The following is a 24,490-nucleotide window of genomic DNA, read 5'->3' as shown; positions in this document are numbered from 1 at the left end:
TCTGCCCGTGTACACCATTATTGTCAAATTGAAGAGTTGACCATTAGAAGGAAGGGTTAACTCAAAGAACTGAAGTTTGACACTGTTAGTGTTCTTCCTGCCAGATAACAACATGTAATCTGTGCTCAATTGTCTGCGGGTAGGAGCTTAGATGCAAATGTTTTTGTAACTGATGGAAATTCCTGTGGGATATGAACCTTTAGCAACAATTGTAGGGGGGCAGTTGTAGTGGTTCAGGAGCAATGATGGTGTGTTTACCCTCTGCATCTTTTGGATCATTGTCTCTGGGCGTGAGAGCAGAACACGTCCTGAGATTGCTGCAGGCGTTCTTGTCTTCCAGCTTATCTTTGAAATACTTTCCATCTATCAGTGGAATGGCAGCCCTGAGCTCCAGGCATGTGATGGAAACACCCACCTCTCCATTTACCTGTGGAGCGTCATGCCTGGCTCAGTTAAAGAATGTGTTCTGTGCCTGGGAGCAGGGGATTTCAAAGGGCTGAAAACGTGGTTAATTAGGCTTGGCTCTAACAGAAAACCTTCTTTGTATTTCTTAGCTGACTGCCAAAAGTTTAATGCCAAAATTCTATTAATCTTTCTGTTCAGGTTCCCCCACTGATTTGATTTCACTTGTTATCACATCTTTATAATATGAGGATAGGTTGAATCTGCTGAGGTGCCAGTCCGGGCACAAGAGGGAGTACTAAAAACAGAAATGCTGGAGGAACTCAGCAGGTCTCGTAGTGTCCAGAGGAGGTAAAGCTATAGAAAGGTTAGTGCAGAGTCCTTGATGCAGCAAAGTGAAAGATACATAATGAACGTTTCAGGCATGAGCCTTTCATCAAGGTATGGGAAAAAAAAATCCCTCTAGTCGTCTTTCATTGAATTCAGTATGCAGTTGGTCTTCCTGGTTGCTTGATTTACCTCCTCAGGCACTTTCAGTAAGATGTCTCCAACGACAACTTGGTTCCTCTGAACACAGCCCCTTCCAACAGCATCGTGCCTCAAGCCATTTAAACCTCGTTGCCATTCTTTTATTTTCCAGACCTTTTTTTGCACGTGATATTCCATCGGCAATTTCCTATTCCCTAAACCTGCCCACAAACCCCTTGGAGTTTCTCTGCAACCTCCCCCACACTGTCACCCTGCTTCGTGTTATCAGCAAACTTGGCGATGCTCTACTTCATCTCTGTCACAGATGCAAGTTGTGAGTGAATGCAACACCAATTACGCCACCCAATGACTGGCTCTCAATTTTCTCCTCACCAACTAATTTAGCCCCAATGCCGTGCACTCCCGTTAACCATCTTCTCAAAGTGCCTTTTAAAATCTGAACACAGCACATCACCTGATTCTTTTCATTCATTATTTAACAATTGCCTCAAACAGTCCATGAGAATTGTTGGCCATGGTTCTCGTTCCACTCATTTCTCCACTGTTTTCTTAGTGTTCTGGTGCCACTTCCTGAATCATAGATTCATCATTTTCCCAACTATTCTTGCTTTGGAACTTTAGGAGCAAAATAGTCAGTGTTTAGATGCCTGTTGCCCAAAGGGTTGTGAGAGCATCCTGGTGAACTTACTGGATCATCACCCTTGATTGAGTCACTGAGCTAACAACGGCTGTGGGAATTAAGTTTAGCGTTGTGGTAAAAACCCATCGAGTACACTCATACTTTCTAGGGCATGGACTCTACAGCCTTCAATTGCTCAGCCCTACATGTAATTCCAGATCCAACAAAGTCGTTGGCTCTGAAATGCTCTGTGAACCCATTGTGGCTGGGGCTGTGATTTGTCCAGAGAAGGTAGACAGACATTGCAAAAGAATTGGGCCAAATTCAGGCAAATGGGACTTGCCCAGAATGTTCAGTGAGAGCTTATTGTCATGTACACAAAAACAATGTAGAGGTGCAACAAAAATCTTGCCTGCTGCAGCCACACAGGTGTATAAGATACACCGACCACAGTTGTAGAAATTTGAATGACCAAAAATGTAAGGCAGAAAGAGAGAAAATAAGTTTCAAAGGATAGATGATGAGATTTGAGAAGGGAAAGGAGATCTTCTGGTGGTCTTGGACTAATTCAGGTCAGGGTAGAATGCAGAAGCTTGAGAGCCTGATAGTTGTTGTAAGAAAACTGTTCTTGACCAGAGGTACTGGTCTTCAGGCTTTGGTACCTTCTTCCCAAAGGTAGCAGTGAGGTTGTGACCAGGGTGATGGGGGTCCTTTACGATGTTGGCTGCTTTCTTGAGGCAGTGCCTCACATAGGTGTCTGCAATGGATGGGAGGTCAGACTTGGGATGGAGCAGGATTCTGCATTCCTGGGCAAGCTGTGATGCAACCAGTCAGTATACTTTCCATAGTACCTCTATGGTAGTTTGCTGAAGTATTCAACCACATGCCAAATCTCCTTAGGAAGTAGAGATGCTGATGTGCTTTCTTCACAGTTGCCTTGATGCACTGTCTCCAGGAGAGACAGTGGATAAATAACAGTCCTGTAAAAGTACTCAGGGGGAAGGGGAGTTGGAATGGGTCCTCCTTTCACCTACTCAGTAAGCAATGAAAGAACAGATCCTCCATGGAAGTATGTTAAACTAGTCACTGGCTTGCATGTCAACTTGGGTTTGAATTAATTGTGTACCAGATTGTGTTCAACATAAAAATGTACTGGTATTTTCAACTGCAGAGATGAAATTCCACTTTTAATAAGAGAAGGGAGAATGTTGTTTCTCTCTGTAATTAACAACTTGTCAACATTCTTTAATTCCCTTGAGTTTGTAAGTATTCCAGAGATAACCAAACATCTTGCTTGTGGACAATCAATTTGATGTGGGATCCATTTTAGTAAACAAGTTTAATTTAAGCTTGAAGAAAAGCTGGCTGAGTTTGAAACAAGTACAACTGTGATATGTTGAGAACTTGCCTTATTTGAGAAATCACCGTTTATTTTTGACAATATCCCCGTTCCATTCATCAACATCCTATATCACAAGGTGGTACACTTGCTGTACAGAAATAGATCGGCAGTCAATCCACAGGACCATAAGAGCAGCAGAGTGGGTCACTGGAATCTCCCTCCCCCATCGACATGATCTACTGAGATTGTTGTCTGAAGAGGGTGCACAAAATCATTGAGGCCCCTTCCACCCTGCACACAGCATCTTCCAGCTGCTCCCGTCGGGGAAGAGAGATCCAGGAGGATCAGAGCCAGCTCCATTTGGCTGAGGAATAGCTTCTTCTCACAGGCAGTGAGAATGGTGAACGACCAAAGGAACTGCTCCCACTGACCCTCCAAGACTCTCATACTCATGAAGCAGCATTTATTTATTTATTTGGATAGATGAATAGTTGTCTGTGTGGGTGTTGTATCTGCATGTTTTGCACCGAGGACTGGAGGACGTTGCTTCATCGGGTTGTAATTGTACAATCAGATGGCAATAAACTTTTTTGAATATTTTATTTTGGTTTTTACAGAACTACCAAATCCAATAAAGAAAGTCACTCATACCCCAAAGTCCATATTCAGAGGACAATAAACTTGACTTGAGTAGGCAGTGATACACTGGTGAACTGGTTTATCGCAAGGTTGGGAAGCAGAAGACTTTATGCACGCTGGTGTGAGGGGGGAAAATAATCTCGTATGATGTCTACTGTGTCCCAACGTCTGATCTAACAAGACACCTTGCTAGTGTAGCTGTGGCTTCTGTAATATTATGGACTCATGGGAACACATCGTATTGTCACAATTTAATGGGTGCTATTAGCGCAATGGTATTATAGCCCCAGCAACCTGGGTTTGAATCCCATGCTGCCCACAAGGAGTCTGTCCATTCTCTCCCCATGTCTGCGTGTTTCCTCCCACTCTTCAAAACATAAGGGAGTTGTCGATTAATTGGGGTATCTTGTTGGCAAGGGCTCATGGGCCAGAAGGGCCTGTTTCTGTGCTGTATGTCTGAACTTAAATTTAGATTGGTGTTTATTTATGGGTAACTTAAATGGCATCCATTCGGTGATAAAATTCTGGAATAATGAAGCAATTTGTCATTCTTTTAAATATGCAAACACAGTGAATTAGTCATGATGTAAAGGTTTACTCTGCCAGGATGTATAATTAAATAGGCAACTAAATGCCAGCTAATGCAGACATGAAATGGAATCCAGCCCAAATTATTGGCGTGTTTGCACTTGGTCATTAATGAGATACAATTCTGAAGACTGAAAGGTTTTCTGGAGAGAATTGGACAATGGTGACCGAGGGTTTAACCTTGTCCATTAAGGTATTTTGGCTGTTGAAAGGAAGGTCAGATCTCGACACCCTGTGGATTTGTGGCTGAAGCAAGCAACAAAAGTACCTTTCAGGATGATTTAAAACTTCAACAGAGAAAGGGCATCATAGTTTCGAAGTTCTTCTGACATTGAGGACGGTGGCCACAGCGACAGTCCAGGGAGGGGTTCTGCGGCTGAGAAACACACAGGCAGTGAGTGGGCTGTTGGTGACTGGAGGGGAGGAACCCCACAGGCTGAGGGCTGCTGGCATCTGCAGTGGTGGACAGGTGGAGACTGGCTGAAGGGGCATCAGGTATCGGAAGCAGGACACGAGGAGGTGCCAAGGCCGCTGAAGGGTTCCTGATGATATCAGAGGTTTGGATCTGGAGCTCGAATTGCTGATGGTACAGTATTTGTGCCGCAAGGTTATCCAGGTAGCAGGCAGGGTTTCCAAAAACAACCAGATGAAATGATGTTACCATGGACATGATACTTACTTTGGCAAGTTCAGCCATATCCCAGATATTGAAAGCGTATCTGGTGTGGACCCATGTAGAGCAGGGAGCAAAGTCACAGTGTTTCCTCGCAGGGTCCAACCGCCCAGTCCGACTGCCGTCAGCTCTGTTCAGGCTTTAAATAGCCTGTTAAAGGAGCTGACGGGGGTTTATTTTAAAATCCAGAGACCGCAGGGTCTGAGCCCAAGATGGCGGTGCCTATAATCGGCAGTGACCGTGAAGGGTTGCAGATTCTGGGAAGCAGAGAAATGGTGCATGACGCTAAAAGACAGGGCTGCGAACTGCTGGAGAGTGGCTGTAAGGTGCCAGGTATCGGAACCGGGATTTGCTGAGGGTGCTGGAGGCTTCCTGACCATGTCAATTGGAGCTTTGGTTTCTGATGGTTTGGATTGGACTCTGTGTGGCTGTGGAGATTGCGGGACTTGGTGACTCGGGAAATTCTCTTTTGCTTCTCTTTCTCTGATTGTTAGGGGCACCAGACAATTTCTCCTGATGGTGAATCTGCCTGATCGTAAACGAAAGGAAGGTTCGTATAATATCAGATTTTCTGTTTTATTCCACAACATTGGAATCTTGAAAAAAAAAGCTTGAATATAATTTCCAGAAAAGTATATGGTGCTTTTTTGAGTGGTGAAATCACCGGGTCAGGTAGTATTCATGGAAAAAAATAGACAGTCGACATTTCAGGTCTGAATTCCTGATGAAGGCTCCGGCCTGAACCCTCGACTGCACTATACTATCTAAATGCTGCCTGACCTGCTGAGTTCCTCCAGCACTGTTGTTGTTGCACTTTTCCAGAGGCTGCTCAAGACCATGCAGGAGGCTCACCGAGATGTTGGCCAAATGGGAGGGCTTTAGTCGCAAGGGGAGAATTGGAGAGGCTGGGGATTGTCATCACTGGAGCAGGGACCTCACAGAGGTGAATAAAATGATGGGGCAGAGGTGAGATAGATGGCCAGAGACTTCTCCCAAGGATAGAGGAGCCTAGAGCTGAAGGACTTTAGTTTAAGGTCGGTTTCCACTCAGGGGGCAATGAGTCCATGGACCAAGTTTCCAGAGGCGGGAACAATTGGAGAATTTAAATACATTGGATAGGAAAGGACAGAGGGATTGTAGTGAGGCAAAAAGTATTAGTGTGGATAGGCAACTTGGCCAGTATGGATGAGATGGGTCAAAGGGCCAGTTTCCATGACATACGAGTCTACGAATTTGAGACCTGTTTCAGGAACTTCCTTGGAAACGTCCCCCAAAGAATGCTACTTGTGAAGTCTTGATAAAGATGAACAAATATTGGGGCTCCTTACGGTACCATCCCTTTACGTGGTGTGTTTGCTTTGAAGCAGGCAAATGTGTTTGGAAAAGTAGAGCCCCCTGTCAGCAGCTCTGTGCAGAGAGATGTCATGGGTGGGAAAGGGTTCCCAATGAGTGACAGACGATGGTTCTCTGGACAGTTGTTCCTCTCAGTATCATCTTCCAAAGCGTGAGCTGCGATATCCCAAATTTAGATCCTGAATCCAAAAATCAAACTGTGGCTGTTACTTTATGTAGTTTTAATTCATTGATAGAACAGATAAACATTTTGCATAACTTCACATCAAGACTTTCATAACGGTGAATAACAAAGCATTTACTGGATAAGATGGTCCTTTAGACTCTAATTTACTCAAATGTTGTCTCAACAAAACCCAAAGACATATAGAGATTCAAAACTTAAAGAAAAATTTCTCGTGCTCACGCTTCCTTTACATCTTGTAGAATGAGAGCAAGTCGTTAGCCTGGGTGGATATTATGACATGGTCACCATGGTAACACGACAAATTGTAGCACTCTTAAAGAGGCTGGAACAAAATGAACTAAGAACTAAGAATAAAAAACATAAGGTTTTAACCTTTACAAAGGGCTGCTGTGTGTTTCCGTAGCCAGACACAGTGGAAAAAAACTGTTTTGCTTTGAGAAGCCCCCCATTCTTGTCTGGAGCACTGTGTATGTCATCTCCGGGATGTTCAAATAAATGATGGGGAAAGATTCAGAGACCCATTGCAAGGTGCGTGTGTTCAGACTTCCGGACGAAGCACATTAGGTTTTGCCAGGGTCGGGATGCACGCAGAGTTGAATCCCTCACCTTTTTTTCCTCACTCTGAACCAGGTGTTCGCGTTGACCCATCAACCAGCGGGTTTTCAGCCATGCCTGGCATATTGCAGACTCTGTGACACAAGGCTTTCCTGCTGCTCCAGGGAGACTATCTACCATGCCAACGAGACAGAGGGCAGGGGCTTGTTTGTTTCCTTGCCTCAGAGAGCAGGATTTGTTAAAGAGCAGCAACACTGGTAACTTGCAGCCTCTCTGAGGGGCTCCAACTCGATGTCCATCTAATGAGGGCTGGGGTTATTCTCAGTGATAAATTATTCAAGTCATGTCAATGAGCTGGTTCACAACCGCAGCTTGGAGCCCAATTGCAAGGAATTAAATCAGCTTTAAAAGGCCAAATTATAATTCCAGTTTTGCATTGTTGCCAAACCATTTCAGCTTTCCTGCGCTGTCACGGAGAACAGAGGCAGACGCTGCCATCCATAGTTGCTTCATGCTAAAAGAATCAGTAATACCATGTGGTTCAGGCTCAAATGCAGATTATTCAGCCATCGAGGGTTGTGGAATTGTTGAAGGTAAAACCCATCAGCCTTTTATCCCACAGAGGCAACCTGTCCATGCTTGGCTTTGGCAGAAGTTTGACGTGCCACTGTCCAATCAGCTGGCTCCTTTTGTCCACAAAGGTCGAGGACTTGGGTCAGGACAGGCCATGCGACCCTCAGCAGGTGAAATTCCCTGGCCATGCTTCCAGGCTTTGATCTGGAGGCTCTTTTGATATGTTAAAAAAGGAAGTGGAGTCATCTTGGCGACTTGTTCAAACCCCCTCTCCTCCCCACCCCCCCCCCCCCCCCCCTCACCTATTGTTGCAGGCAGGGTTGATAGTAACTCCCAGCCTTCCTTGATCTGAAAGTGCTCCGTTTGGGACACACAACAAAGCAGATTGTAATAGGACTCGCTTCTCATACCTCATACACCCACCAAAGATCGATGGCACTGCCAGAAGGCAGCGGGTGTTCCCTCTCTGCACCATATCTGCTGGTTGAGGTGAAGAGGTGGTGTGTGCAGGTTTACTGATCCCTGCTCCCCACCCACATATTGAGTGTATTTAAGGGAGAGATTGATGGGTTCTTGATTAGCCAGGGCATCAAAGACTCTGGGGACAAGGCCGGACAGTGGGTCTGAGTGGGAAAATGGATCAGCTCATGATTGAATAATGGGGCAGACTCGATGGGCTGAATAGCCTATTTCTACTCCTTGTAGTATTACATGCTCCCATTCTAAGCTTTGTGCCCTGTTGGGGCTTTGCAGAGGGTAGACCCAAGTTAACATCAACACTTATTTTGGATCAGGTGAGAAGCAATTTCCTTCTGCCAGTGAATCAGCTAGATTCGTGATTTGCTAACCTTTAATGCTGTCATAAACTTTTTTATTCCAGATTTTGCCTCATAACAGGAAGGATGTGGAAGCTATAAAGGGGGATTTACCAGGATGTTGCCTGGATTGGATGCATGTCTTATGAGACAAGGTTAGCATAGCGAGGAGTTTTCTCTTTGGAGCGAAGAAGGATGAGAGGAGATTTGTAAGAAGTCGTCAAGGTTATGAGAGGCAGAGACATTTTTTCACATTTTTCAAATACCAGAGGACATCTCCATATAACCATATAACAATTATAGCTCGGAAACAGGCCATCATGGCCCTTCTTGTCCGTGCCAAAACACTTGTACCTTCCTAGTCCCACTGACCTGCATTCTGCCCATAACCCTCCATATCTTTTCCATCCACAAACCCATCCACATCTTTCTTAAAAGATAATATTGTAGCTGCCTCCACCACCTCCACTGGAAGCTCATTCCACACAGACACCACGGTCTCTCTGAGTAAAGAAGCTTCCCCTTGTGTTGCCCCTTAACTCTCAGCTCCTGTCCTCTTGTTTGAATCTCCCCTCTCCTCAACGGAAAAAGTCTCTCCACATCTACTCGATCTATTCCTCTCCACATTTTAAAGACCCCTCAGCCTTCTGCGCTCCAAGGAATAAAGACCTAATGTTTAACCTTTCTCTATAACTTAGGTGCTGAAACCCAGGGATCATCTGGTGAATCTTCTCTCTATTTTGTTCACATCCTTCCAATAATTTGGTGACCAGAATATTCCAAATTTGGCCTCACAAATGCCTTGTACAATTTTAACATGACCTCCCAGCTCTTGCCCTTATTCACTACCCTCTCCACCTGAGATTCCACCTTCAGGGAACTGTGGACCATTAGTCCTAGATCTCTCTGGCATTCTTTAACGCCCAACCATTCACCTTGTGTGTCCTATCTTGATTAGTCATACCATATGGTTATATTGATAATGACAGAAAAATAGAAGATTATGGATATGAGGGCAGTCGCATTACCATTCTGAACTCGCATTCAAATAGGCTTCATTCTCGAGTGGAGATTTTAAAAATTTTTATCTTCTATTTTTCACTATTGGGAATAGCATTACAAAATTAAAATGATTATAAAACTTTCATTGTCAAATGTTCATCGATACCATGTTTATTGTATTGGACTTTAGAAGCAGAGGATTGCAAGATTTAGCAATGTTCTGCCTGATCAGGTGAACCTGCTTCACTTATATTCTCTGAACTGTATCAAGGTCAGTTTTAGTTTGTCTCCCACAAAGCAGAGGAATAATTGCCCCATCTCCCAGATCACCTTCACTGTCCTCTGTTCCCCACACCCCGTGGGGTTGGGGCATTCAGATATATGTGTGGGGTGGGGTAAGAGTTTGTTGGGATCATCAGCTGGTGATCTTTGCCTCAAAGTTCAATAAAAGACCAGATCAAATCGATTGACAGTAAACACTTGGAAGATTCCCACAAATTTGACAAGTCTGTGTGCTCCCCAGATGCTTTAATTATGCACCATTTTCATTGGTGGAATTTAACAGGCACTGTTTCGTGACACAGGCATTCTTTGCCATGTTCCATAAAGAAAGAATTCAGGCCCTTGTTTCAGATTGTGGCCAAATCAGGTTACCTGCTGTGTTCCCAAAAGCATGAACAAATAGGTAATGAATGGTCGTTGATTTATATTGTCCTCCTCTATCTCTCTGCTCAGAGCCACTGCTGTTTGCATTTGTGAGATAACGGAACCCTCGTGTGGGGACCACAAGCAACTTGAACAACTGGAGACACTGCTGTTGACCAAAGGTCAAAGGGGTTCAGCCAAGGGTTGGAAGCATTCCAGCTCCCAAATGAATGGTCAGAAAAGAAGTTGGGTTAAGCTGAAGATGACAGGAGTCATCTGTCCTGATAAGAAATGGAGCCATCTAACAAGAGGACTGTTGCATTTGATAATGGATGATACATCATAAGAGCCAGGAATGACTTACCTGGTCCATCAAAGTGATTTGGAATTATTAAACTTTGGTGATATAGAACATTACAGCACAGAACAGGCCCTGCAGCCCACGATGTTATATTGACTTGGGTAAACCTGCTCCAAAAAATCTAACCTTCCCTACCTCGGATCAACATCTAACAGATTCTTGCAAAGTTCCCCTGCAGCTGTAAAACTATTCAGTCCAAGAGAAACGTCACTTAAAACATGAGAAAATAAGAAATAGCACACCATGGTGAATGCGCCGGTGACCGGATTCGAATCATGTGCTAACTGTCAGGAGTTTTGTACGTTCTCCCAGCGTCTGCATAGGTTTCCTCCAAGTGTTCCCACGTTCCATAGACGTATACTTAGGACGTTAATTCAGAATCAGAATTTATTGTCATGAACAAGTCATGACATTCGTTGTTTTGCGGCAGTATCACAGTGTAAACATTCATATTATAACCATTTTACAACATTACTATAAAAAATAGCAAAGTGCATGAAAACTGAGCCAGTGTCTGTGGTTCACTGATCATCCAGGAATCTGATGGCAGCGGGAAAGAAGCTGTCCTTGTGCCACCGAGTGCTCATCTTCAGGCTCCTGTACCTTTTCCCTGATGGTACCAGAGTGAAGAGGGCATGGCCTGGATGTCCTTGAGGATAGAGGCTGCTTTTTTTTTTAAGACATCACCTCGTGTCAATGTCCCCGATGGAGTGAAGTCCGGTGCCTGTAATGTGGCTGAGTTAACAACCCTCTGGAGTTTATTCTTGTCCTGAGAGATGGCACCTCCGTACCAGGCAGAGATGCAACCAGTTCAAATGCTCTCCACGGTACATAGTTGTACACGATACTGAGAATGGCAGACTAAAGGCAACATTTCTGTTTTTATTACATGAGAATAAATAGTATCTGATCTGATTTAGGAGGGCACGGGCTCACGAGATGGAAGGGCCTGTTACCAGGCTGTATCTCTAAAATTCAAGGCTTCGAAAGTAGTTGTATGAATCTTTAAGCCATTCAGTGACAGAAGGTGATGGTTCCAGATGTTGGTACATGGGGCACAGAGCAACTCCAGATGTTGGTACATGGGGCACAGAGCAACTCCAGATTGAGGTACATGGGGCACAGAGCAACTCCAGATGTTGGTGCCAGTGGCTGTGAATGGCAATGTTGCCACGAATCTGAGTATTGCATCCTAACTTCTCACAATTTGTAGCGACGACATTATGTGCTGAATTTATGGGTGATATAAGGGGCAGGAGAAGGACACAGGGTGGGTGTGGAGAGTATGTCTCCTCTACAGGGAGCGGCCAGAACTGTGGGGTCGTTGTTTAAAAATGTGATCACCCAGAGCTGAGGTCATATTGTGTTCACTGAGAAGTTTCAAACTCTCTGCAGGGCTGGTGGAAGCTGACTGAGTCGTGTTGAACAAGTGCCCAGACACCGTGATTGAAGTAGAAATATGATGCTGGAGGAACTCAGCAGGTCCTTTATGTGGCAGATAAAAGTGCACAACCAACGTTTTGAGCTTGAGCCCATCATCAAGGTAACATCATGGTACCTTGATGAAGGGCTCAGGCTTTGTATCTTTATGGTTGCAATATAAAGTGATTAGTTTTAAAGCAGAGTTTGCTGGATTTTTGATAAATGAGTGGTAAAAGGTCATCGTGGTAAATGGAACGATGGGCTGAGGTTACCATCAGATCAGTCATAATCTTACTGACCAAGGCGGTGACTTTCTCCACCACTTCACTGTCATCCAAATGCTTAACCTCACTGAGTGAAAATCCTTTTCAAGATTGAGATTTTGGTTCTTGAAACTTGCAAAAAAATTCAGAGAACAGTTTCCCCTTTGATCATTTTGCAGCTTGACACCACCATGCCGAATCCTGTCATGTTGTGAAAAATATGTTTTGGTCCATGTAACTCTGGCCTTGAGAGGTACAGATGAAAATTAAACTGCTCAGCTTGTGGTACATGTGATGAACGATTCCACTCATTATCTGGAGACACCAGAGACTGCAAACGCTGGAATCTGGAGAAAAAATGATCTGCTGGAGGGAAGGGGCTGGTGGAACAGCATCGGTGGAGGGAAGGGGCTGGTGGAACAGCATCGGTGGAGGGAAGGGGCTGGTGGAACAGCATCGGTGGAGGGAAGGGGCTGGTGGAACAGCATCGGTGGAGGGAAGGGGCTGGTGGAACAGCATCGGTGGAGGGAAGGGGCTGGTGGAACAGCATCGGTGGAGGGAAGGGGCTGGTGGAACAGCATCGGTGGAGGGAAGGGGCTGGTGGAACAGCATCGGTGGAGGGAAGGGGCTGGTGGAACAGCATCGGTGGAGGAAAGGGGCTGGTGGAACAGCATCGGTGGAGGGAAGGGGCTGGTGGAACAGCATCGGTGGAGGGAAGGGGCTGGTGGAACAGCATCGGTGGAGGGAAGGGGCTGGTGGAACAGCATCGGTGGAGGGAAGGGGCTGGTGGATCAGCATCGGTGGAGGGAAGGGGCTGGTGGAACAGCATCGGTGGAGGGAAGGGGCTGGTGGAACAGCATCGGTGGAGGGAAGGGGCTGGTGGAACAGCATCGGTGGAGGGAAGGGGCTGGTGGAACAGCATCGGTGGAGGGAAGGGGCTGGTGGAACAGCATCGGTGGAGGGAAGGGGCTGGTGGAACAGCATCGGTGGAGGGAAGGGGCTGGTGGAACAGCATCGGTGGAGGGAAGGGGCTGGTGGAACAGCATCGGTGGAGGGAAGGGGCTGGTGGAACAGCATCGGTGGAGGGAAGGGGCTGGTGGAACAGCATCGGTGGAGGGAAGGGGCTGGTGGAACAGCATCGGTGGAGGGAAGGGGCTGGTGGAACAGCATCGGTGGAGGGAAGGGGCTGGTGGAACAGCATCGGTGGAGGGAAGGGGCTGGTGGAACAGCATCGGTGGAGGGAAGGGGCTGGTGGAACAGCATCGGTGGAGGGAAGGGGCTGGTGGAACAGCATCGGTGGAGGGAAGGGGCTGGTGGAACAGCATCGGTGGAGGGAAGGGCTGGTGGAACAGCATCGGTGGAGGGAAGGGGCTGGTGGAACAGCATCGGTGGAGGGAAGGGGCTGGTGGAACAGCATCGGTGGAGGGAAGGGGCTGGTGGAACAGCATCGGTGGAGGGAAGGGGCTGGTGGAACAGCATCGGTGGAGGGAAGGGGCTGGTGGAACAGCATCGGTGGAGGGAAGGGGCTGGTGGAACAGCATCGGTGGAGGGAAGGGGCTGGTGGAACAGCATCGGTGGAGGGAAGGGGCTGGTGGAACAGCATCGGTGGAGGGAAGGGGCTGGTGGAACAGCATCGGTGGAGGGAAGGGGCTGGTGGAACAGCATCGGTGGAGGGAAGGGGCTGGTGGAACAGCATCGGTGGAGGGAAGGGGCTGGTGGAACAGTATTGGTGGAGGGAAGGGAATGGTAGACATTTTGGGTTGAGATTCTGCCTCAGCACCATGTTCTAGAATGGGAAAAACTGGCCCAATAGTAAACCCAAGAGGAAGAAAACCTTCCAATGAGGCAGCGTGGTTAGTGTAACGGTGGTACAGTGCCCGTGATCCAGACTGGGGCTCCAATCCAGCGCTATCTCAATGGAGTTTGTACTTTAACCCCGTGTCTGTGTGGGTTTTGTCCGGGTGCTCTGGATTCCTCCCACCCTTCAAAATGTACAGGAGTAGTCGGTCATTTGGGCATAATTGGGTGGCATGGAGTTGTGGGCCAAAAGAGCCCGTAACTGTTCTGTATGTCTAAATTTAAAAAAAAAAATCATTTAGTCCATATGACATTGGAGCAGTACAAGGCTATTCATCCCATCCTGTCTGCCCTGGCATTTAATCCTAAACTGATCCATTTCCCCACTCAACCCCACTGCCCAGCCTTTGATGCCTTTACTCATCAAGAACCTATCAATCTTTGCCTTAAAAACACCCAGTGACCTGGCTCCACATCCACCTGTGGCAATAAATTCCACCAAACCTCTGGTTGAAGAAATTCCTCCCTACCTCTGCTTTAAGTGGACGCCCTTCAATCCTGAAGTTGTGCCCTCTTGTCCTAGACTCTCCCACCCTGGGAAACAACCTTTCTACATCGACTCTGTCCACGCCTTTCAACATATAAAGTGTTTCAATAAAATCACTGAGGTTTGCTGCAGTTCTCTTACAATGAACTGAGAGAATGTGTGTAGAGAGGAGAGGCAGATTCTCAGCTCAGAACAACTGTGGTCTGCAGTGGGAATATCTCCAGTGACCCAGAACCTGAAGGTTCTGGATTGCAGAGTCTGTGGTTCTAATCAGAGTCTGTGGCCTGAACATGTTGTGCTGAGAGAGAGGAAATCGTTAACCAACTAATCCCAGACACCGGGCCAAGGGAGCAGTGTGAGTGTCCAAATCTGCAGCGACTCTAAAAAATGAGCAACCTGGTTTGTTTGTGTTGGATGTTTTGTCCCATCAATCGACGCTTCTATTTAAATATTTTATATGAAGAATCTCAAAGAAGGCTTGCCAGCAGCTAGACTTAAAAATTGAGGAGATTTGGTGTCACAAAGCCCCTTGCAAATTTCTACAGATGAACCGTGGAGAGCATTCTGACCGGTTGCATCACTGTATGGTCTGGAGGTACCACTGCACAGGATGGGAAATAATGACAGATTTATGAACTTAGCCAGTGCCATCGTGGGCATCAGTCTCCATTCTATCGAAGACATCTATAAGAGGCAGTGTCTCAAGAAAGCAGCCTTCATCCTCAAGGACCCTCAACACCCAGGCCATGCCCGTCTTCATACTGCTACCATCAGGAAGGACATGCAGGAGCCTGAAGACAAATCCCCAACAGTACAAAAGCAGCTTTTTCCCCTCCACCATCAGATTCCTGAATGAACAATGAACACACACAACCTCAGTTTTTTTTCTTCTTTTGCACTAATTTATGTATTTTTAAATCTGATTTTATAGCAATATTTGCATCTATAATGCTGCCAGAAAACAACAAATTTTGTGACATGTTCTTGACAATAAATTCTCATTCTGATCAAGCACGTGGCTCTGATGTGTCCCCATTTGGCCCTGAAAGTGTCAGCAGGTTTTGGAATCCTGTATCAACAGGAGCCCTGTCCTCATTAACTGGATTGCACCAGGATTTTCCATCTGATCTCTGGACTAAATTTAAATCTATCAACCTGTCTGTCAAGGGAGGTAACGTCTTTGCATCCTCCCTGTCCTCGCAACTCTCTATACCTTGAATAAGCGACCTCTCTCTCCTGTGTTCAACAGGAGCAAACTCTCCAGCAACGTGCCTGTGAATCTCCGTGCATCTCGAACACTCTCACATCCTTCCTGTGTGTTTGCAGGAGTTGGACAATTGGCTCCTCAGTCCTGCTCCACCATCCTGCAGGATCTCATCCTGACCTCAGCCTCACCTTCCGACCTCTCCCCATAACCTCAAAATTATCTGTCCCACTCTCGCTGGGGCAAAGTCCTTTATATTTAAAAATGATTAACTTCAAGGTCTATTGCCAAGATATATAAATTTCTTCAAAGATATTTTTATATAGAAAGTGGATTAAGTGTTGAGAACAGCAAAATCTAAACATCAAATAATATAAACATCCTTTATGTTTATTCTTCATTGGTTGAGTTTGTTTGTGTGTGTGTGTGTGTGTGAGCAAGGGAAGATGTGTGTGTGCATGTTTGCATGCGTGCAAGCATCCTTCTGACCACGGATCTCAGTTATTGAGCACAGCAGAAAGTCAGAACTGATGTAGGATTACATACTACTAAAGCATGGTGCACTATTCAAGGAGATCTGCTCTGCCTGAACTCCCCTCATTTTTTCAAAATCTCTATGTAACCCTGGTGACCTGGTGTCTGAGGCAGAGAATTCCAGAGTTTCACCACTCTCTGCAAGAAGTTCCCACACCTCAGCTTTGAATGACTGCTGCCTAATCTTGCAACTTTTTCCCCCTCATTCAAGATTCTCCAACCAATGGAAATGTCAACCCAAAAGAGCTGAAGCTCACCTCTTCACAGAGACGTGGGATGAGGGGTGATTTAATCAAGGTGTATAAGAGGCATAGATAGGGTAGACAGCCAGCATCTTTCTCCCAAGGCAACAATGGCCAATACCAGAGGACATCTGGTTAAGGTAAGTGGAGGAAAGTTTAGGGGAGGTTTTTTCACACTTGGAGTGGAGGGTGCCTGGAATGCATTGCTGGGAGTGGTAGTGGAGGCTCGTACAATAGGGACATTCAGACTTTTAAAGAGGCACATGGATGTGCGAAAAATAGAGGGTTCTAAATGTAGGGTAGGGAAGGATTAGATTGTCGTGCACTAGGTCGACAGAGGTCAGCATAATATTGTGGGTTATAATGTTTTCGGTTGTAACCGTGCTATACCTCTTTAGGATTTTGTATGTTTCAAGTTCACTCCTTATTCTTGCAAACACCGAAAGTTATGGGATTAATTTCTGCAGCTGCCTGTGATGGACAATGTTCTCATTAGTCTTGTGAATCCTCCGAGTTGCTACCTCCTTGAAAGATCTGTTGATGGATTGAACAAGATCCGAAGGCCTGTTTTTCTCAGCTTTCTCTGGTCACCTCAATGGATGGTTCCTTCAGGAGTCCCACTTAAAGAGAAGTTGGTTTTCCTCTGATCAGAATCAAAATTTATTGTCACGTACTGTCATGAAATTTGTTGTTTGTCAACAGCATCACAGGTACAAATATTGTCCATTCAGAAATCTGATGGCGGAGAGGAAGAAACTGTCTTTGTGCTGCTGGGTGTTCGTCTTCAGGCTCCTGGACCTCCTTCCCGATGGTAGCAGAGTGAAGAGGACGTGGCCTGGGTGGTGGGGGTCCTTGACGATAGAGGCTGCTTTGTTAAGATGCAGCCTCTTGTTGATATCCCCGATGAAATGGACACCGGTGCCCATGAATTTGAAGTTCTTAATGTAAGTTGATAAACTTGTGACCTCACTCCATCTACGCAGCAGAGTTTCTCTCCATGACAAGAATGTCTGAAAACTTTCAAATAAATATGTTGGCAAACTTTGGAGCACAGCGGTGGAAAACCTTGCCGTCATTCTTATTTGTGTGTTACTATTTAGATCTGGGTGCAGAGCCAAGATTCTGAGTCACCACATCTTATGGCTTCACTACCGCCCTTTCTCAATAAAATATTTTACATATTTTTACACAAAGCTTCTGTATGTGAGCAGGAAGATGAGTAAAGATGGTGTTGCTTTCTTTGTGACATGGCCCCGGTTTAGAAATGAAAATAATTAATGTGGCAGGATCTGACCGGTTAATTAATTAGATGTTAATCCACAATTTGTTTGACAGATGTGACCATGGGTTTAGGAAAAGATTGTGATGATTTAAATGATGATAATCATTTTAAAGAGATTTGTCCGTGTTAATCCTTTCATCCTTTCTAGATTTCCCATGGGTCAAAGAACAATTTGAAAATACTATTCTTAATTAACCATCAAATTGCTCTTGTCCATAAATGCCTCCTCTATCCAGATTGATTTTAACACAGTTCTAGGACTGAAAATTCAATAGTTCAGGCCATGTACAGGAAACTCTGTAATCACATTTTTTTACCATTTTGTTCATACTCTTTTCATTTTGCTGTGTATCTCACTGAACTAATGGTGCATGGTGCCTGGAGACCAAATGGGAGATTTGTCAAATTATAGATTCCATGAAGTCCCTGCTGTGCCCTGTGCAAAATGTCAAAACCTTGAGTCACACGGGCAAAAATTCCTGAAATTGGGAAGTTTGCATGATCATTTCCTACAATAAATTGTGCAAGTGAACTGCAGTGGAGGTGTCTGGCCTCTCAGATGGATGGAAAGATCCATTGAGGAGGTGCAGGGAAGTTTAAGGACCCTCAATTGTCATGTAATAAACACATGATTTTTGCCTGCTGTACAGACACACAGAGGGGCCACTAAGCCCAACCCCACTAATGAGGGAAAAAGAAGCAAAAGAGTCCGATCAGAGATGCTGAGTGTCTGTTGATTCTCCTCCTGCTCCCCCGTGATGTAATGTCTGTAGGATGTATGGCCTCCTGCCCGTTCCAGTGATGACCCCAAGCTCCCAATTTAGAACCTCCGATACAATCAGGGAGCTTTCAGTGACTGAGACCCTTCAAGAGCCCATCTTTCCATCGGGATCATCTCGAATCCTGGTCCCGATACAAGTTCCCATGAGCCAATTCTGTCCACTCTCTCAGCCAGTGTTCATTTCTCAACGACGCAAATGAATTAGATCCTCCCTGCTTGTGGGAACTTGCTTTTCACAAAAAAAAGTTCTTGATGACATTTCAAAAGTATGTTGTTCATCATAAAGCATGGTAAAACATCTCAGAAACCTGATTGCTTCTTTTTTTGGGAGAACTGGTGTGGCGTAGCTTAACTTTGAGGAGGGTGAGTGGTGGTCCTGCAGGTGGTCCCTCTTCAACTGTGCTCAGAACAGGAAGCCCTTTTGTTGCTGAAATTTTGCTGTTGAACAGAATGAACCAGTGCACTTTGTGGCTCACTGTGAGTGACCCACGGGAGGAATCCTTCCTCACGCTGCAGAAACAAGCCTCGTCTCGTATCACCATTTCACTGGATGTGTTTCCCTTTCTAGGTTACTGGTGTTGATTGACAGCCGCGGATAATTTGCAGGAAATCTCATATTGATGGCCATTGGGAAGGAAGCAGGCATTGTATTTGCTGCTGCACCATTAACCTTATCTCAGCACCTGATAGCACAGTGTCAGGCACAAGACAATGGGCTGTTAGAAGGGTTCAGATGAGATGAGATCTCAAGGATGAAGCCCGGGGTTTCTGATCGCCGTGGTTTCTGCTGCTCAGAACTGTCAGTCAGCTGTGGAGTGAAATGAAGCTGGGGTCTCTCACAGTGACAGCAGGATAACAAGTGAGTTGATCAAAAACCAGCTTGCTTTGATGTTCTCTTCTGAAGGAGAATCTTTTCACTTCTGTGGGAAAACAAACAGCAACATGGCTGCAACTCCATCGGAAGTGATTCTATTTTTCTGTTTGGGTCTGGAGCTCGGGCTGCCGAAGGTTTGGACTGAAGGCTGTGTGCTTGCTGAAGCTGCAGGAGCGCTGGAGGGGAATCCATCGTGTCCCTGGGGGTTGCGGGGGGGGGGGGGGGGGGGGTGGTGTGATCTCTCTTTTGCTTCTCTTTCACTGACTGTAAAGGACGCCAGGCAATATCTGCTGATGGCAAATCTTTCCCTTGCAGCAGACTAAATGCAATTTTGTGTAATATTACATCTTTTATGATATGACCATAAAGGTATCTTGAATCTTTTCTCACCATTTATTCATCCTTGAGATGATGTGTCATTGATGAGGCCAATATGGTCAGAATGGACAGCATGCTGCAATCATTTGCTATTTATATAATGATCTGATCTTCCACTTTGCCTTGCGAAGTGGACACCCTCACATTTTCAGTGCTGGGGCTCACCCAGAATACAAAGGCTTGGTGCTCATGTGTCACCAGCCTCAAGGAGGACAGACAGACAGTGTCCATCTGGGTAAATGGGCCATAGTTGATATCTCTCTTCTGCCTGTAAAGGGTTAACCCAGGTCAAACCACGGACAGTGCATCTATACCCTATCCTCGATGCGTTGTAGTAGAGGGAACTTCAATCTCTAAGAAGTCCTTACAAACCTCATTCAGCTTATTAATGCAAGAGTTAAGGTCTACTCACTCTCCCGTCAGATAACAACACTGACAGGCAATGCAAAATGGGAGGTTTTTGGAAATGAAATGTTCACAGATGCACTGACTGTGAGCATGTGGTGCTACTGTGTTTGAAGAAGAAACAAGCGAGAGATATAAAAAACATTTGAAATTACACGAGAGTTTTGTTTCTTTCCCACAGATCTGCTGATCTCCAACAGCTGCATTCCATTCCTGGGATCTGCTGAGGGCTTCGATTTCCAGACCCTTCTGATAGACGAGGAGAGAGGGAAACTGCTTCTGGGAGCCAAGGATCACATCTTCCTACTCAGCTTGGATGATCTAAACCAAAACATTCGGAAGGTCAGAGAACATCTCCAGCAGCCTCTGGGCTTATTTGCTTGAAGTTGCACACAGGACTGTGGCCAATGAATGTTAATTTTCTTGGAACATTCTCATAGTCATTCCCATTTGCCTCTGATCTCATCAGGAGGGGCTTGGATGGTGTAAATGTGAGATGGGCTTGCTGAGTCGCTGAGTATATTTAACCAGGAGATCAATGCATCAGAATCAGGTTTATTGTCATGAACGTGTGTCACACATTTTGTTGTTTTGTGCATTACAGGTGCAAAATTGCTAGAAATAGCATTTTCTTAAATACACTATTTTTAAAAAAAATGTGCAAAAGTGAGGCGGTGTCTGTGGTTCGTTGTCCATTCAGAAATCTGATGGTGGAGGGGAAGAAGATGTTTTTGTAATGTAGGGTGTTCATCTTCACCTTCCTGATGTAGAGGTGAGAAGAGGGTATGGCCTGGGTGGTGGCTGATAACAGAGGCTGCTTTATTGAGACACCGCTTCTTGGAGATATCTTTAATGGAGTGAAGACTGTTGCCCGTGATGGCACTGGCTGAGTTGACAATTCTCTGTAGTCTGTAGTCTTTTCCTGTCCTGTGTGTTGGCACCTCCATACCAGACAGGGATGCAACCAGACAGAATGCTCTCAACAGAACACCTGAAGAGTCTTTGGTGATGTACCAAACTCCTAATGGAATATAGCTGCAGGAGAGCCTTCTTCATGATTACATCGACATGGAGGCCCTAGCACAGAAGTTCAGAGATGTTGACAAATATAAGCAATAAGGGATGGGGAGAGAATGTTGAGATATTGGATCAGTGGTGTCTGTGTGGAAAGGGAAGAGCTGGAAATGGTCGGGCATCTCTGAGTCACACCAAGGTCATTTTTGCTCTTGAGGGCTGGCTGCTTTCAGACCGCTTTCAGGAAAAACAAGGGTCATTCAAGGAGTAGCTCCTCTTGTGACCCCAGAGCAAATTGGTTGATCAGTTCCCCCATGGACCAGCCAAGCAAGTCATTCAGTTCAAGGAGAAATAGGAATGCTGACCTTACTGGTGAGGTAGATGTTCTATGAAATAACAAAATGAAATCTTGTCCAGATTCCAATTAGATGGAATTATAATTGGGTTTAATTTTGAGTTTCAGGAGAGCCTCAGAAAGTGTGTTAAACTCAGTGGGTGCTAAAAGCTGGGCATGTGGAGAACAATCTCCAATTCCTGGGATTCCAATCAACTTAAACAATTGCTTTGTCAGTTGATTAGTCAGCAAGTATTAATCACTGCAATGGTGAATAATCGGGGAACTATGATCACTTAAATAAATTAATTTGATTTTTAAGATTTAGTGTTATCCATATAATTTAAATTTTAGGTTTGCAAAGTTGAGTTCAAATATATTGCCGTATACAATGCCACAGTAGGTCAGTTCAAGAGTATTGCAAGCCTTTGGTTTCACAATGGATCTGGTGGTGAAGAACAAGAATACCACTGGCCAAGTTCACAACTGATTTCTAAGTTAGAAGATGGTCTAAGAGAGTCCACTGGCAGAGGAGTTGAAAGATGGAAATAAGATGCAGCGATGAGCTCTTTATAGAACTAAATACAAGTTCTTCATCCTTGATTATAGAGTTGGTTTATGTCAATTACAGTTCAGGGTTATTTTCTAAGTGTTGTCTGATGTAGATTGCTGGGAGAATTTGATCTGTAAAACAGAGATTAGGAAGAACTTCTTAAGCCAGTGGGTCGTGGATCTGTGGAACTAACTGCCACTGGGTCTATTTAAACAAGAAATAGACAAATATCTCATTAGTGAGGGCATCAAGGGATTTGGGGAAAAGGCCAGAAATTGGAACTAATGTAGAGTAGCTTAGTGTAGATTTACGGAACAGGCTCGATGGGCCGAGTGGCCTGGTTCTGTTCCTATGTCTTGTGATCTTGCGGTTACCTTGGTATTCTTCAGGTTACCTCAGGCCCAAAACGTCGGTAATGTATCTTTACCTCCTCTGGACGCTGCGAGACCTGCTGAGTTCCTCCAGCATCTCTGTGTATTTTTACTTATAGCTAAGTAGTCCTTTTAAATGGAAATTTAAATGAAATATTGGATGTGCTGGAAGAACTGATATTCCATGAAGTTAAGATACAAGAAGGCTTCTTAGGGAGTATTTAAGAAACAACATTCCCTGTAAACTCAAAGGAAAGTGGGCACTGACACTGAACCATCTCTGTGGAATGCACTATCTCTTTCCCCATGTCAATACTCAGCAACTGGTGTCCAGGAAGAGTGACACCAGCAAGGATGTTGACCAACCAATCAGAAAGTTCTTGCAAATAACAAGACAGGAAGTAACAAGTAGAGACTTTACATTGGTCAAGATTGGGATGTGGACATTAGATTAAAATGTCACAGGTCAAAAAGCAAGATATTTGGAAATTTGCAAATGACTCTGAAGGAATTAAACTCCCTTCATAAAATTAGTTTCTCAGGATGTCTCATTAATTTAGTAACATCAGAAAAGAAATATGCTTATGTGGGGTCAATTTTAACATACAAGAAGAATTTGGATGGGTTCATGGGTGGGAGAGTTATGGAGGGCTATGGGTTGGGAGCAGGTCAGTGGGATGTGGCAGAACAAGAATTCAGCACAGACTAGAAGAGCTGAAGGGCCTATTTTCTGTGCTCTAATGTTCTGTTGTGTTAATCACTCCATGACTTCTGTGTAATTTTGATGTAACTTTGGAAGGATCCAAGCCTTGGTTTTTCACTCTTAATGACTGAGAGAAATCGGAACAGACCAATGTTGCCAATAGCCAGGACTTCTCTCTGAGAATCAGTATCAGAAGTTTCATTTGTGGATGTAGTTGCTCAGAACAGTGGCACAGAAATGAGATTCACCAGGATGTTGCCTGGATTAGGCAACTTTAGTACGGAGACACTGTAAAAAGTTTCAGGACGTGAGAGCTTCCAGTGAACTTCCTTACCTTTCCTGCAAACAACAGCCCTGCATACTTGGTGGAGTTTGAGTGGAAATGGCCTCATCGTGCTTCTGAATTTCCCTCCGGTGTCAGCAACATTCCACCCACACTCTACACTGGAAGCCCCATTCCCTCTGTCCTTCTGTTTCCAAGTACTCCTCCTTTCTTCCACCTTCCCTCCTCCTCCTCCTCCTTCCCTCTTCCTTCCTTTCTCCCCCTCGCCCCCTCTGTGAACACAGAGAATGAACGGTCCAACCACTGATGCCTCGCCGATCTCTCACTGTCTCTCATGTGGAGCAGAACTGTAAAAGATTTTGCCTCTTTTTGCTGAATCGCATCTGAGAAATAATTATGACAAAATTATTTTTAAAAGATATGTCTGTGAGGGCACGGGGAAAGTTGTGATACGGATTTACGATGGTGGGAGGTAATCATTTTCCAATGGGATTCAAGTTGTTGGATCACCTGGCTACAGAGATGACCAGTCACAGATGGTGGAGATCGTTTGGATAGATGTAGAGATCTTCCCATTCATGGACGAGACCAGAACCAGAGACACTGATGTCAAATGGTCAACCACAATTCCGGTCAGATAGTCAGGAAGATTCTGTTCTTTGGCCAATGGGGAGATTTCAAAACCTGCTCTCTTCAGGGAGAGGCTGAGATGTGTTTTGGAGCACAAGAACGAGGTGTAGGATTCCTTCACCTGACCTGTTGGATGCAGTTAGTTCAAGTTGGATAAACAAGTGGTGGGAGAGGGATGAAACAAGCTCTGCTGATACTGTGGGATTGATTTTTGGGGGAGGTGGGAGTGACATGTAAACACCGCTGTGGGTATTCTGTAGAAGTGTGTGGATTCTGTGTACATTTGCCAGTCGATACTGATTATATTATGCTGATCTAAAGCCCATTCTAATACATCCTGACTCTTCTCTTAACCCCGGGTCTCTCGCACTGTAGTACGCATTCTACATGTAAAACCTGAGATGTTTTAAATTGGGTAAATGAATTGACAACTCTGATAAAGTTCTTAATTACAATCTGTGAGTTGGAAGCTTTATAACTTGCTTGGACTCTATTCTCAGTTCAAGTCCCCACTCACTGTGATGAATGAGGGTTAAGATGCAGGGAGCTCTGTTATTTCAAATGCTTGTGTTAGTCAGTTGCCAACTTGGAGTGGGTGTTAAGCTTGCTCGCACTTGGTGGGGCTGGGAG

The 24,490-nt window shown here is 45.1% G+C and overlaps 1 protein-coding gene across 3 annotated transcripts in view; it reads left to right on the top strand.

Annotated features, from left to right (window-relative positions):
• sema3d (sema domain, immunoglobulin domain (Ig), short basic domain, secreted, (semaphorin) 3D) overlaps nt 1-24,490 on the top strand; it is a 188,730-nt gene that overhangs the window by 75,086 nt on the left and 89,154 nt on the right. For all 3 annotated transcript variants that reach the window (XM_069909344.1, XM_069909343.1, XM_069909342.1), the window contains exon 3: nt 20,154-20,314. In XM_069909344.1, the coding sequence (XP_069765445.1) occupies nt 20,154-20,314 (161 nt within the window). The remainder of the gene's footprint in view (nt 1-20,153; nt 20,315-24,490) is intronic.

Source organism: Narcine bancroftii, chromosome 13, assembly GCF_036971445.1.
Source record: "Narcine bancroftii isolate sNarBan1 chromosome 13, sNarBan1.hap1, whole genome shotgun sequence".
NCBI classification, from domain to species: domain Eukaryota; kingdom Metazoa; phylum Chordata; class Chondrichthyes; order Torpediniformes; family Narcinidae; genus Narcine; species Narcine bancroftii.
This window is presented reverse-complemented; position numbering and strand designations above follow the sequence as displayed.